We start from the raw sequence: 14,184 nt of genomic DNA, 5'->3' as shown, positions 1-14,184 counted from the left end.
TAGAAGTGCATATTTTTTATCGCAAATGTACTCGAGTAAGAGTAAAAAGTTTTCTACAAAACAAGAGAAGTACAACTTTTACCCACCACTGGTGCCGAGTCCCCCCCACCCTTCCAAAGGCCACCCAAAAAAACACCTCAGCTGTACAACACACAGTGCTGTGATCGTATGCTTTAGACATTTGCTAGTAAGGACACATAAAAGCCATTTGCAGATATGCACTCATACAGTCTATGGAGCAGATAACCTCAGTGCTCCCAGTGATAGAAAGCCCTTCACACTGAAACAACACTGTGTCTGTGTGTTGTTGTATCTCTGGCTCTGGCTCTGTACTGCGTCACCTCCCACCGGGCAGCAGCTTCTCCACAAAGTCAACCATGAGTCTCCAGTCTGGCCTTGTTCAACATCAACATCCCATCGCGCCCTAATCTTCTAGTTACATATCTGCTCCGGTAAAGCAAACACAGGAAACAGGATACAGCTACAAATATTACTGGACCCCAGTCCCACCCACCACAACTGCCTCTGGTCCGGCTCTGCTCTGCCTTTTTTAATTTTAGACCTCCACCAGCCTGCTGATCCATGAGGACAGGGCTTGTCTTTCTTTAAATAGCTTCTGTCAGTCAGCATGAAACACTGCTGCAGAACTGTGAATCTGCAGCCCGGTCTTGGCCCTGTTTGTGGTGTTGATGCCTGTCAGAGATTCATGCAAATGTTGAGGCATGTCTGGTAGTCTTAAGAGGTGGAAACATGCCCCTCCTCAAATTCAACTGAGACCAAAACGATTCCCTCACTTTAACCAAGAGATACTGTTAATACAAGAAAGTGACCTGTGCTGTTAATACAGTCAATAAAAATACTAAATCCAGATGAAAGAATGAACACAAAATGCCAGATCATCCTCCTGCCCTGTGTATATTGGAGATGCTTGTGCAGTTAAATAAAAAGGGTCAACACTAAAACCTTGTGGATCCTCTAAATCTTATCAAATACTGCAGCATGGCCACATTTGTGTGCATGCAGAGCCTTTGACATGAAAAAGCTTGAGATGGCCTGGAGAGGAGAAACAGGGCGGGGAAATGTGGGTGGTAGGGATTTCGAAGCAGGACCTTTTATGAGTGCTGTGATTATAGTGAGGCTCAAAGTAGGTCACACACTTTGGGCCTGCTCTAACAAAGAGCAGGAGTGTTCTCATTGTGCAGGACGATTAGCAGGTTCAGAGTATTATGGTAGGAGAGAGCTGTGCAGGGCTGGGCATGGCAAGGAGGTGTCCCAATCCTTCACAACACATCGCTGCCTCTGTCTTCATCTACTTCCATTACCTCACAGCTCTGCTGATAATATGTCATAATGTGTGGGAAGTAGTACTATAGAGGGTAGGACTCAATGACCCTGCTGGACCTGCTGTGTATACTTCACTCAAACCAAATAAACTTTGAGCTTCTGATGCCAAAGATACAAAAAATGAATGACAGGGCACTCGGGCTGGAACGATATGCTTTTCTCCCGATTCGTTTCTTTTATGATTTTCAGGGTGCCGATTCGATTTAAACTGCGATTCTCGATATTGCCGATTTTTTGCGATTTTTAGCTCGCTTTTTTAACATCAGACCATGTGAAAAAGTTGAATGATGATGATGTCTACAGACTATGTCAGGAGCCATATTTCCCAAAAAAATGCACATCACATGTGAGTCAGTTTTTAAGATTTATTCAGCAGCAATATATTTCAACCGGCTGTTTGAATTTATACTCTCTTTTCAAAAGCCTGGGCTGCATATAAAAGAGGCACACAAAAAAATAGTATAGAAAAATATTTTTCTTAAGGTAATACCTTCCGCATCTGAAACCTTTCTAACAGAATGAATGAAAAATATAGACTTTCTGAAGTAAACTGCTACTTTTATCTGCACACAACACAAATAGGAGCCTTTAAATTAACATACTCCATAATAAAGTGAAGTTAAAACTCTCTTTTCAAAGCCTGGACTGCATGTAAAAGAGGCAATGTACAAATGTACAATATAAAAACATATTTTTCTCAATTATTTATTTAGCTTATTTAGCTGTTCCTGCTCAGTCAGTGCTATAAGAAAACAAATGTCAGGCCAAAATGAATAGAGCCCCTGAAAACTCAAATGTGAGCCTTTAACTTCGTATGAATTTGAATTTGAAAACTGTTCTTTCAAAACCCTGGACTTCAAAAGTAGTAAATATAATGTACAATACAATGAACAAAAATATTTACTTTTTCAAGTACTATGCTATATTTAACTATGCTCTTCATCAAGCTAGTGCTTGGGAATGTCAAGATTCTAGTGCAAAAACAAGAGCTGGTCAACATGCTTTGTGGTGAGGCTGCTCCTCTGAGCGGTGACAATGTCCCCAGCTGTAGAGAAGACATGTTCAGCAGAGACGCTTGTCCCTGGTACACATAAGTACCGGTTGACTAGTTTGGCCAGGAGAGGGTACTCACGATGATGTTCTTTCCACCACTCTAACGGGCTTTCAGACAGTGGCAAAGGAGCAGCTCTGTTGTACTCTTTCACCTCCTCTGCAGCACTGTCAAAGGCTGACTTCTCTGGAAGTGCTGGTGCCTGCCTGCTGGTTTCCCCAAAAGTGTTCCCAAGTTATTCATCTAGTGCACAGGACACTCTTCTTTTTGCAGATGGGGGGCCCTGGAAATCTTCGTCTCCTCCTTTATTCTGACCCTCTTCTGCAGCAGCTGCACAATCACCAAGTTCCTCCTGGTCCTGCCTCACCACTTCCTACAACAAATAAAAGACAGTGGTACAAAAATAATAATTAGTACACTATATAAATGTCTTCATGTTCTTTCTTTGACAGCATTCTACTTATTTGATAATTACATTGCAACACATCATGACACAATATTAGCAAAGTGTTCTACATACATTATATTCATAATCATAATGTGAACATTTTAAAATAAATATACCTCCAGAACTTCAGTGTAAAAACACACACAAAACCCTGTAGTACTACATTGTTAATGAAAGACTCCTAGAACACGTCTCTAATGCTTTATTTATTTATTTATATATGTATGTATGTATATATTCATTTATTTACCTGACAATGCTCCACAGTGGCTGCAGCTTCAGCGACCATTCTTGAAAACGTTTCTTGTTTCTCTTCCTCTGGCAAGAATGGCAGCACTTTAAGCCTTGGATCTAGCGCTGAAGCTAGATTAAGTGTGGCCTTCTCCACCTCCGACATGTACCTCTTACTTAAGTCTTGGTGAACGGCTTCTTTCAGGTCTCTAACAAACGGAGGATCTCCGAGGGTTTCCTGGGTGGCTTGCAGGAGTTGTGCATGGAGTGGGGCTATGACAGAGACTGTCGGGTTGTTCCCATCGGACATAACACTTGTAGCCACCATGACTGGCTTCAGAGCCTGGATGAACTCCTCCGCATTAGATATGTCCGACTCAGTGAAGGTGCTGATCTCTTTCTCTCTTTTTCTCACATCGGGGGAAAGCAGTGCAGCCGTGACTGCTGGCTGCTGTTCGAGGAAACGCTCGACCATATCATACGCACTCTTCCACATGGTTGATACGTCCGTTATCAGTTTGTGCGCGGGGAGCTCCAGCAACTTCTGTTTCTGCACCAAAACATGAAGTGCTATGGCACTTCTATGGAAAAATCCAGTCACACGCCGTACTCGTCCGAGTACTCTTGCTACAGCCGGCAGCTTTAGGGCACGCTGAGAGGCTAGGTTGAGTGTGTGCACGTAGCACTTAACATGGAGAAAGCCGGCTAACTGTGTAATTATCTGACACCAAAGCTGGGTCTTTCTCTGCGATGTCCCATTCAGTCGCAACATTACGAAGCAGCTCTGCTATATTTGAGCCAGTATGAGACTCATGCATGACTCTGGTCTGGAGGACCTGGGAGGACAGAGACCAGTCTTCAGCGATGTGATGGGCCGTAATGGTGATATAAGACTGGGTTGCCCGTGAAGTCCAAGCGTCGCAGGTAAGAGCAACACGTTCTGCTCTGCTGAGATTTTCTTTGACTTTCTCCTTAATGTCCTTGTAGATTTGAGGCACTGCTGTTTCAGAGAAATACTTTCTGGAAGGTATCACGTACCTTGGCTCCAGCGTGTGTAGCATGTTCCTGAATCCCGTCTTCTCCACAACACTATAAGGCCGCAGGTCTTTGCGAATAAAGTCAGCGACTGATTTAGTTATGCGTTTTGCTTTTTCAGAACTGCTGGGTAGTTTGTACAATGCTGCTTTGAGTGTCTGCTGGCCTGCTGCTGCGGTACGTTTGGCTATTAGCTCTGCATTTACCTCAGGATGGTGTCTTGCTAGGTGGGCAGTGAGGTTTGTCGTGTTTCCGCAGTACGCGACTTGTGCATTACAGAGTTTACAAATAGCTTTCGACATGTCCAGCTCTGCTTTTCCCTTCAAAGCAAAAAATCCAAAATGTGTCCACACTTTAGATTTAAATTGTGATGGTGGGGGTTTTATCTCCGCGCATTTTTGCAAGTTGTTGTCCGCCATACTCCGCTTTCTGTTTAAGTTCTTTTTTCGTAAAAGGATGGGACATCACGTTACTAGATAGTCGAAGAAAAATTTCGCCGAAAAATTTCGCTGCTTTTACCGCTTTTCGAGAAAAGCGGTAACTTTTTTCCAACCCGGTTTATAAACAAACTAAAATTAAGCATTTAAATTTGGGAAAAAAAACGATTTTTGAACATAAAAATCGTAAAACAAAAAATTGCGATACTTATGTGAATCGATTTTTTCTCCCACCCCTACAGGGCCCTGCTGGAAAACACTGAAGTCTCTCAAAGAAACATCTCTGAACAACAGCAGTCAATGTTTTATCCAAGGGCTTCATCAGGCATGTACGTCCAGCCCATGTTACTCCCAACTCGTCAATCACAGCAGTAAACCTATAGCATCATTTATGGACCCTGTCCAACTGTTTATTGTTCTGATTTACCATTAAAGCCAGAGTGATGGAGTATGATGAGCACAAAAGACTGCTTGGGGCAGTGGTCCAGGATGATGGATAGGGGAAAGAAACATGGGACTTTCATCCAGGAGACCGGGTACGATTACCAGGTGAAACCAACAGTCAATGGTGACTTCTTCTAATGTTACAAAATGTACACTAGTTAAGTAGTGTAGGAGCGTTCATTACTTTACATTCACACTGATCTTTTTCCTTAACCTAACCCAGCTGTTTTGGTGCCTTAGACAACCTGCATTGATTTCACAACATTAACCAGGTCGTAATAAAACTCATTAAATGTTTCTGAGCAATTACTAACTTGACTTGTTTTATTTATAAGTGCATTTTTATTATTGCTTACTTGACCTACAAGTGCAAAACTTTCGGCAGAGGGGGGGCTTCAATTGTTTGTGAAGGCAGTCTCTTGGTTTGAGGTGCAGGGCTGCTGACCAGGCTGCAGTGTTTGACCGCTTGTTTTTATATTAACTAAAGGTGGTGCTTGGCATAATAACTCCATTCACAGCTGCCTACCTGTCCCATTAGTACAAGAAGGAATGGATAATAATGTTTTTTTTAGACCATTTTCAGTGGCATCAAGTTTATCCTGATGACCTGAGGAAGCAGAGATGGTTGATCTGAATTCCTTTCAAAGACATTGACAGCAAAACAGCAAACAAGAAGTTTGAAAGCTGTTTCCTGGTCTCAAAGTTAAAGTGTTGAACAGTTACAATCACAGAGAAGGGTCCAGCTTGTGTTTACAGCTGAGTGCTCAGGAGAATATATCTGTGCGCACAGATCAGAAGTGCCACTATGTGATGATGTTTTTACGCTCACACACTCTTTTTTTATGTGCACAGGAGAATAATTAAATACCACCCAGGAGGCCTCTTTAAGCCTAAGGTGCTGGCGGCAGGTGAAAACATTAACACTCCTCCCTGAAGTTTCAAAGAGGGGAATTCCTCTTTGAAAGTAACGCTGCAGATTTACTGGACTCTGTTCAAAGGTGTATTCCCCATGACAAACGCTTGAGAGGTGCTGCTGCTCTTGGAGGAGCTCAGACAGCTCACACAAAGTCAGTGCAGAACTCTGTTTTCTTTACTACTTTCATTCTGTTTCGATGTCATTTATAATTCAGGGAATGTTTGTGCCTTCTGGGAAATATCATGTAGTAAAGTGAGCCAAAACAAACCACACTCTGAGTTCATGTGGTCAGATGGGGAAACAAGCACAAAAGAAAAGTGCTTGCTTTGACTTTTATGGACTGAAGCCAACTCTCTGACTTCCAAGGGCATAAATCACAACAGTAGGTGGAAGAGTTCCAGCATTACATAATAAGAAGCAGAGAGGCTCACAGAGGCAGAACACTTCATGTAGCACACTGATCATGCTTTAGGAACAGCTTCTTACTCTCTACATTATATACACTCATTTATTTTGCCACATACGTTTGGAGGAAACATTATTACTGCCAGGTTACTTTTTTTTCTAACCCAGGAAATGTGATGTTATTACACAGGTCAGTGAGGTTTTGAATTCAGAGGTCAGGATCCACATCCTGCATCCCACCTGTTGTCAGGTTAAAGCAACCAGAACTGTTGCTTTGGGTTAGGTTGTGGTTTTGATTAAACTTTGAAAGACAACACATCCTGGCTCCTTTTTTAAAGCACTTAGACTGTACACATGTTAATGATGCTTTAGTTGCCAGTGGAAGAAAACAACTGGAAGATGTTTCCAATTAGTCTAATTGCATAGAAGTCTATGAGAAAATGGTTCTACTTCTCTCCTGATTTATTCCCTCATTAAACATGTTCCAAATGAGTTTATGGTCTCAATCTCTAGTTTCAAGTCTTCTTACACACAGCGTGATGTTCAGACTGGCTCTCAGAAACCAAGATGGTGATGACAAAATACAAATTGAGGCTTCAAACAGCCATCCACAAACCAGTGGGTGGTGTCAGGGTGTCTACTTCACTTCCTACATACTGTCTATGAGACAAACAAAGACAGTTGGTAGGTAAGATCGTACACCGCTGCATGAAGTCTACAACACTCTAATACACATAGTCCCCGCAAGAGAATCATAGAAATCTCTGAAGGTAAAGACACATCATTAAGTAACTGACAACGTGCAGACCCTTTTATTTAATTACCCTAATCTTTATCACATTTAGCCTCAGCCTTCTGCACAATGTCAGCATAGACACAACTATGTAATAAAACTGTCCGACGTGGTAAGGCTCTTCATTCCCCTCAAAGAAAAAGGGCGGAACTGAATGTCAGGATCGGACACAGACAGACCTTTTTGTTCAAGAGTACAATGCTTTTCTGACAAAACAAAATCCAGCTACATCACTCTCTTCAAAGCCACCAGACTCCATTCACAAAAACACGTATTTTATCTCAGAGAACAGGGGAGTTGCTGTTCCACCGCTGCCTCAATCTGCAGGGAGAGGCTACATAGTGATAATAATTTACACCTGAACTTCAGAAAAGTACAGATAAAAGACCTGCTCACACCTGAGCCACTACGCTCTGTAATCATTTAGCCCCAGCCAGGTACCTACCGCTGAAACTCACTTACCCTCCCAAACCCGGTTATACAAACTTTGTTTATCATTTATTGTCAATACACTGACCATAACGCCTGTAGAAGTCGTCCCTCTAGCTTTCTTACAGCTAGTTCACATCAACCTTGTGTGTCCTTTTTTTCATAAAAGCCCCCCAGGGAGAAGAGCAACACTCACAGCTCTGTTAGAATGAAATGTGTTTAGTTCCTATTTGACTCTAAAAGATGCCTCAGTAAAAAAAAAAAAAAGGGATGCAGTGTGAAGAGATTCACAGGTTCCGCTCGTGTTTACTGGGTTGTTTACTAAAGAAGCTAGCTCGGCTAATAGCAATCATTTACAAGTTATACAAAAGTTGTCTGGACGTACTACTGCTGTTTGATTTTGGTCTCATCCATCTTGAAATGTAGGAGTATATCCGACTAGACTTGTTTAATCAGCTGATCTCAGTCTGACACGGTGGACAAAGAGCATCCGATGTGCACTTGCTGGATCAGAACAACAGCCTGTAGCTCTCCGGCCTGTTTGATAAGATAACTCACTCCTGACGAGGCTGAAAGTCTCTATAAGGATCTTTATTGCTGTGAACCAGAGAATGTTTAAAAAACTGTGAACCCACTTCTTCGTGTTTCGGTTGCCAACCATTTCTATGCTTTAAGCTAAGGTTAGCTTACGTAGCATCCACCGGTAAAAGACAAACATTGTTCTGCTTCTTAGTTTATCTATTTTACCATCTATGATAACAAATACGACAGAGACACTTTACAAAGACACGGAGATCAGTTGCGAGCGCCTAGAGAGATGATCGAGCGAGCGCTCGAGACTGAATTTGTGTGCACTGAGCAGAAATGCTCCTCGCGGTGACGTGAACGTTTTTATTCTGTGGGAACCTCTATGTGTCTTACATGTCTGATGCAGACAGGATGCACAATACTGGATTCTAGCTGATATCCCATATGCTGGAATTTTCCAACCCATTTTGGCCGATGCTGATGTCCATACCCTCACATGCACATGTCATTTTCAGATAGAAATAAATCCATCCAGGTTGCGGATGCACTGGAGTTGAGCACAGTCGACTTGTGTCTGGCAGACTCTTCTACTATTCACTGCACACCAGCACAAAGAAATCATTTAATATCTGAGTCCAGACTACAGACTGAAGTCCCTCCTCCTGATGCAACACCTTCAGCCCGTCTGTCCTGTACACAACCATGCAAATCAGAGCGGAGATCTCCTGCATGTACAGTGCTAGACAGGCGGGAAATATCCAGTGTGTGTAATGAATGACATAAGATCATCTAAATAGAAAACCACTCACATTATTTGAACATAGTTAAAGCGTCATCTTATTTGCCTTTGCCTTATCGGCCAATACTGATGCACGATTAGCATCCCTGATGTCAATCTTGTGAGGACCAGTGAGAGATTTATATTATATTAGGAGTGAGAATATTCATAACAATCTAGGGCCCTGTCAATCAGTCATCACATTCACACACTGATGGCTGTGCCAGCGGGAGCAATCTGGGGTTCAGTGTCTCTCCCAATGACACTTTGACATGCAGACTGATGGAGCTGGGGATCGAACCTCCGACCTTGAAAGACGACCAACTCGAGCCCCAGCCACCCCTTAAGGTAAGACTTGGTAACAATGGTTACTGTAAACCAGAGAGAACCACCGTGTAGGGCTGGGTATTGATAAGGGGTATTTCAGTTACAATATCAGTGCTCCTCTAACCTGGTGCATTATCAATATTTTTAATGTTTACAATAAGAATTGACCCCAAAGAAGTAACATCATGTACTTTTTAATTAACATGACAAACACACAGCAGTCAACACATATTAACAATGTTATGAATTAGACGGCTTATTCACTTTTTTTCTGAAACATCTGGCTCATGGTTTTGATAAAACGAACTGGGCTTCAACTTGCGTGAGATTTGGCCACGAGATCCAATAGCGCGAAGAACAAAACCACACGAGACACGAGTTAAGGGGAAAGACATACTGTATAACAACATGCTGAAAATACACTTGCGGCCAAAGACGACGCTAACAGAGAGTAACATAAACATCAGTGCAAAACGAACTTACATATTCATGGCCACACACACGATAAAAAGAGTCCGTCAGCGATCACTGATGTCTCCGTAGTAGCTGCAGTAAATAAGTCCGGGCACGTCTCCCTCACTGCCGTGTTTCAGGCTGAAGCTCTGAGTCGTGCAAGTGAACACACACCTTTTTTACACATATTTTTAAAGATCGATCTCGGGATTTATTAATCAATATTGAGTCATTCAAATGAGAATCGATTCGAAGCGGAAAAATCGATTGTGTTCAAGGGTCACGGTCATGAGGTGTCGAAAAAGACTCAAATTAGGTCAGCACATGCCCGCATGTGCAGACAGGAACACACACACACACACACACACACACGGTGGTACTTACCCACAGTATCACAAGGTTCGTCTTTATGAACACAGAAGTCTGTCCTGAAAGAGAAACAAGAACAGGTTCAATGTTCAATGAAATGTATTTGTGAATCTCAAAGGATTCTCGTGGGTGTTTTGAGACTGGTATATCGTGCCGTTGTGTATCAGAAATACAGTAATGTGACCGCTTTGGGTGCTGCTGTTTGCTGCCGGTAAAGTGGTGTAGGCTGTAGAGCTGTGGGCCCTAAACAGAAGTATGGAGCTGTCATTGGGTGAGAGGAGGGGTTACACCTGGACAGGTCGCCAGTCAATCACAGGACTGACATATAAAGACATACTGTACATCCAATCACACACACACATTCACAACTACAGGCGAGTCACATACAGTCAGTATCAATACTACATTAAAAAACACTGATTGATTTGTTTCTAAAAGAGCCATCATAGAGGGGATGTGCAGGTTACTGCTGCCTTTTAAATGCAGAATCCATTTTGACTTCTGATCCAAGAGTTCATTTACATCTGTCAAAAGAAGCAACAGATAAGTTTCTAATGAATGTCCCATCTTCAAAGGTTACAGTCCATGTTTTCACTCTCGGACTCCCTCACACACAGACTCACTTGTCAAGTCAATATCTTCATAACATGCAATTAACAAATACCCCAACCTGTGATTTGATTCTATCCTCCATCTGGCTACCTTACACTACCAGACACTCTAACTCAGGTTGACTCAGCCTATTTGTGTGACTCAACTCTTCTTGTGTAACGGCTGCTCAACGGTCAGCACAGCTGGCTGCTTTCCCAGACTCCAGTGCCTGATCAGCTGGATGTGGAAGCAACATTAAGTGGAGCTGACGCCCGTTTGGAAAGATTAGAAGGTACAGAAATGTAGAGGGCTGCAGCTGCACACAAAAGAAGACCAGAAGGTTTTAATACTTTGGCACTTGTACTCATTGAGATGTTCCCTTTGCTTTTGGTCTGAACACGCCTCAAAGGTCCTCAGGAGCTTTATGCCCAGCCTTTTTATGTTTGCATCGTCTTTGCTGTCAATTAAAAAAAAGTGAATGGCGGCCAAAAAAACTTCTGCAACATATTCAATCTGATTCTGTGTCGGGATCACCTTTCAGGGTTAAATTCTCCTGATGTTCAGAAGATGTCAGAAATGGTCGATCCAAACTCATCACCATCATTTTTAAAGATGCTATTTGTCACATTTTGCAGACAGACCTGAAAGCATGATTTCAGCATCATGATGATGTTATTTCAGCATCCTTTCAGCCTGTTTATTGTCAGTAAATCTCACTAACATCTGTTTATTTTGGGTTCGCTGTAGTAAGACAGATTTCAGCCCACATGTGACTCTCTAGATACAGTGGAACTGCCGCTCAGCAGAGACAGATGGACAGGCGCTACACAGCTGAAACACAACGCCGGTAGGTGGTGTCCATCAGAGAAATCCTGGTATTAATCCGAGCTAACAGCTCATCACACTGGGCACTGGTCAGCCCCGAGGAGCTGGAAGCAGCAGGAGAGTTCATCCAGACACAGCTCAATATGTAAGACAGATAAACACAAATGATCCTGCAGTCAAACTTGAGTGAGTAACATGAGGTGAATATTTCCTTCATATTTGTTGGCTGGTATCTGTGCATTCTGTATGAATGACAACCAATCACCCACAGGCCAGTCAAATGTCTTATAATCTCCTCACCAGAGGCGGTTAATAAGCTGTAAGAGACACATTACAGACAGTCATCCATATGAGCTTTCAACTAGCTACAGTAGCTCCACACACACACACACACACACACACACACACACACACACACACACACAGGCCGCTGAGCGTCCAAGTGTAAAAGGAAACCAGAGAGCGCTGTGACACGCTTTAATTTGCCCGCCTGCCGCCTCGCTCTCACCCTGACTGCTGCTGGCAGCATCCCGCTCCTCCCGCTCCACGGCTCCAGAACAAAAGGCCACTGTATTCATGCCCCCCTCCCTCCCCCGCAGCAGGGGGAGACAGGATAGGATCTGACAGCAGACATGAGTACTCATTTAAACCAAAGGATTCCTTGTACCCCCCTCTGGAGTTACAGCAGATAATAATAGCTAATCCTGAATTAGGAATGTGTCATGTTGTGCCAGATGCTGCCTTGTTGGCACTGAAACATGAGGATGAAGAACAAACCTGTCTCACTGATAGACTGAGGAAGAGGAGAGTAGATATGAAACTCCCCCGAGTCTCTAACAGGACGAGGATTTAAGGTATCCCAGCACAGGGGCCAGCTCCTTTCAAGTCCAAGTATTAAGACTGACTGTACACGATAAACAATCTCACCTCTTTCATTGATTAATGAGCGAACATCACACTGTACATGACCCTGTTCAGGCCCGGCCAGGACTCCAGGAGGACGTTAAAGCCCACCGCAGTATGTTTTGACGAATCACTAAATTCTTTCTCGATGTTAAAAGGTAAGCTGTTATGACTAAAGCGAAGCTACAAGTCAAACGTTACACTCGGAGCTTGTGCAGGCGGGGGCGGTGCTAATGGGACGAGGTCAAAGTTCAGGAACTTCAGAGCAGTTGTGGGGACCAGGCCTCACTGATTGCCACAAACAAACTTTATTCACTGGCTGTGGGGAAACTGGATCATATTTTATGAATTAAATATATTGCTGATGCTCCCAGCAGCTCTCTCTGACCTCTCAGGTATTTAGGAAGTTTCCTGATGGATGGATTGTTTACTTATTGCTGTTAGCCTGTTTGCTCAGTTAGCTAGTTAGCTTAGTTAGTGTCTGGACTGGAAGCTCAGAGCACTTTGGGAGTGTTAGTGTAAACATCTCTAACGCAGGAGCTTTGAGGTAAAGGTTATGAAGAAAATGACACTTGACATTGGTTAAATGTACCAAATATGTCAGATATTCCAATAAAAACAAAGGTTGATGGTAGGGCTAACTGATCTGCATGCATGTTGAGTACAGTACAGGTTAACACATGAAAACTTTAGACAGAGGTGAAGACGTTTGCAGTTTGACCTTCTGTAAGACTGCTGTTCTGTAAAGTCTTTAAGAGCACTGTTAGGTTTTTACTCAAGTGGTGCAGAACCGATAAACACATCAATGCTACAACACAGTTTAGGACGGAGTTCTGAATCATTTGAGTCATTTACTGTTAGTTCTTCTTCATAGTGAAGATGTTGGTGCTGAGAGAACATTTCATACATTCATCATTGATTAAACATGCATTCATTTGCTACCTGGTGACCAGCACAGCAGTGTCCACTGGAGGAATATCGTCTCTCCCACCAGGAACGTGGTTGGTGCCGAGGTACCGCGGCCCCCCAAACTCCTGATACTGCCAGTGACAGAAGCTCTCCAAAGACCTCTCACCATGATGGCCCACTTTCAGCTTTTCCTACAGAACAGACAGCTTAAGTTCCTCCTCTCTGGGTACTTTGTCAGTGTTACATGACAGGGGACCAAAATGTTCACTAGGGCTGTCGTGGGGTGGACCAAGTGACCGCAATCACCGCCTTTTAATGTTTGATTTTTTTATGTTTATTGTCTAACATATATGCGTATAGGAGTGCATATGGTGTGCAATCACGACAGTACAAGTGAAAATACACCAGATTCATATTTGTCATACCATAGGGGAATAGAGACAGGCCTGGCTGACACAACAGCTGGCTCGACTCATGGGTAGTATTTAATGTTAGATCTGGCTGGGAGAATATTAACTTTATCTTTTACCTCATGTGCACGTTGTGTAAACCAGTAAGAATATATACCTTTATACAAAATGTAGGCGTGTACCATGTACCAGTACCATGACAGCCCTAATGTTCACACTAGAAGCTTTTGTGAATACTTTGAATCAGATAAAAGTCTTCACAGGGAAAAAACACAGACATGAGAACATGAAATTAAAAGTCGTTACATGCAATTGCTAACAATCGAAAGGAAAAAGAGGGGCAGGAATGTTCCTCACACACAGACACACAGGGTGGGGCAGCATCTGCCGACAGTCAGGCTGTTAGGGTCGACGGAGAGTTTAAGAGGGGTCACAGAGGGTAAAAAGTCAGGCTTACTGGGCGGCTGTGAAGCAACACCAGTTTGGTGACACGAATGTTGATCCTGACTCCCAGACTGCGGTGGTGGAACATGTTGTAGACCTGCAAGAGACGGAGAG

General features: G+C 43.1%; 1 protein-coding gene across 1 annotated transcript in view; it reads right to left on the bottom strand.

Moving 5' to 3' along the window:
• Positions 1–14,184, bottom strand: part of adamts17 (ADAM metallopeptidase with thrombospondin type 1 motif, 17) — a 91,693-nt gene that overhangs the window by 53,868 nt on the left and 23,641 nt on the right. The window contains exons 5-7 of the mRNA XM_069657838.1: positions 14,084–14,167; positions 13,250–13,407; positions 10,004–10,047 (exon numbers count right to left, since the gene is read on the bottom strand). Coding sequence (XP_069513939.1) covers positions 10,004–10,047; positions 13,250–13,407; positions 14,084–14,167 — 286 coding nt within the window. The remainder of the gene's footprint in view (positions 1–10,003; positions 10,048–13,249; positions 13,408–14,083; positions 14,168–14,184) is intronic.

The sequence above is a fragment of the Semicossyphus pulcher genome, unplaced genomic scaffold (genome assembly GCF_022749685.1).
Source record: "Semicossyphus pulcher isolate SPU_LCO1_2020_fin unplaced genomic scaffold, fSemPul1.0.p SCAF_1, whole genome shotgun sequence".
Classification (NCBI taxonomy): Eukaryota; Metazoa; Chordata; class Actinopteri; order Labriformes; family Labridae; genus Semicossyphus; species Semicossyphus pulcher.
The sequence above is the reverse complement of the archived record's forward strand: the minus strand, read 5'-3'. Positions and strand labels throughout refer to the sequence as shown.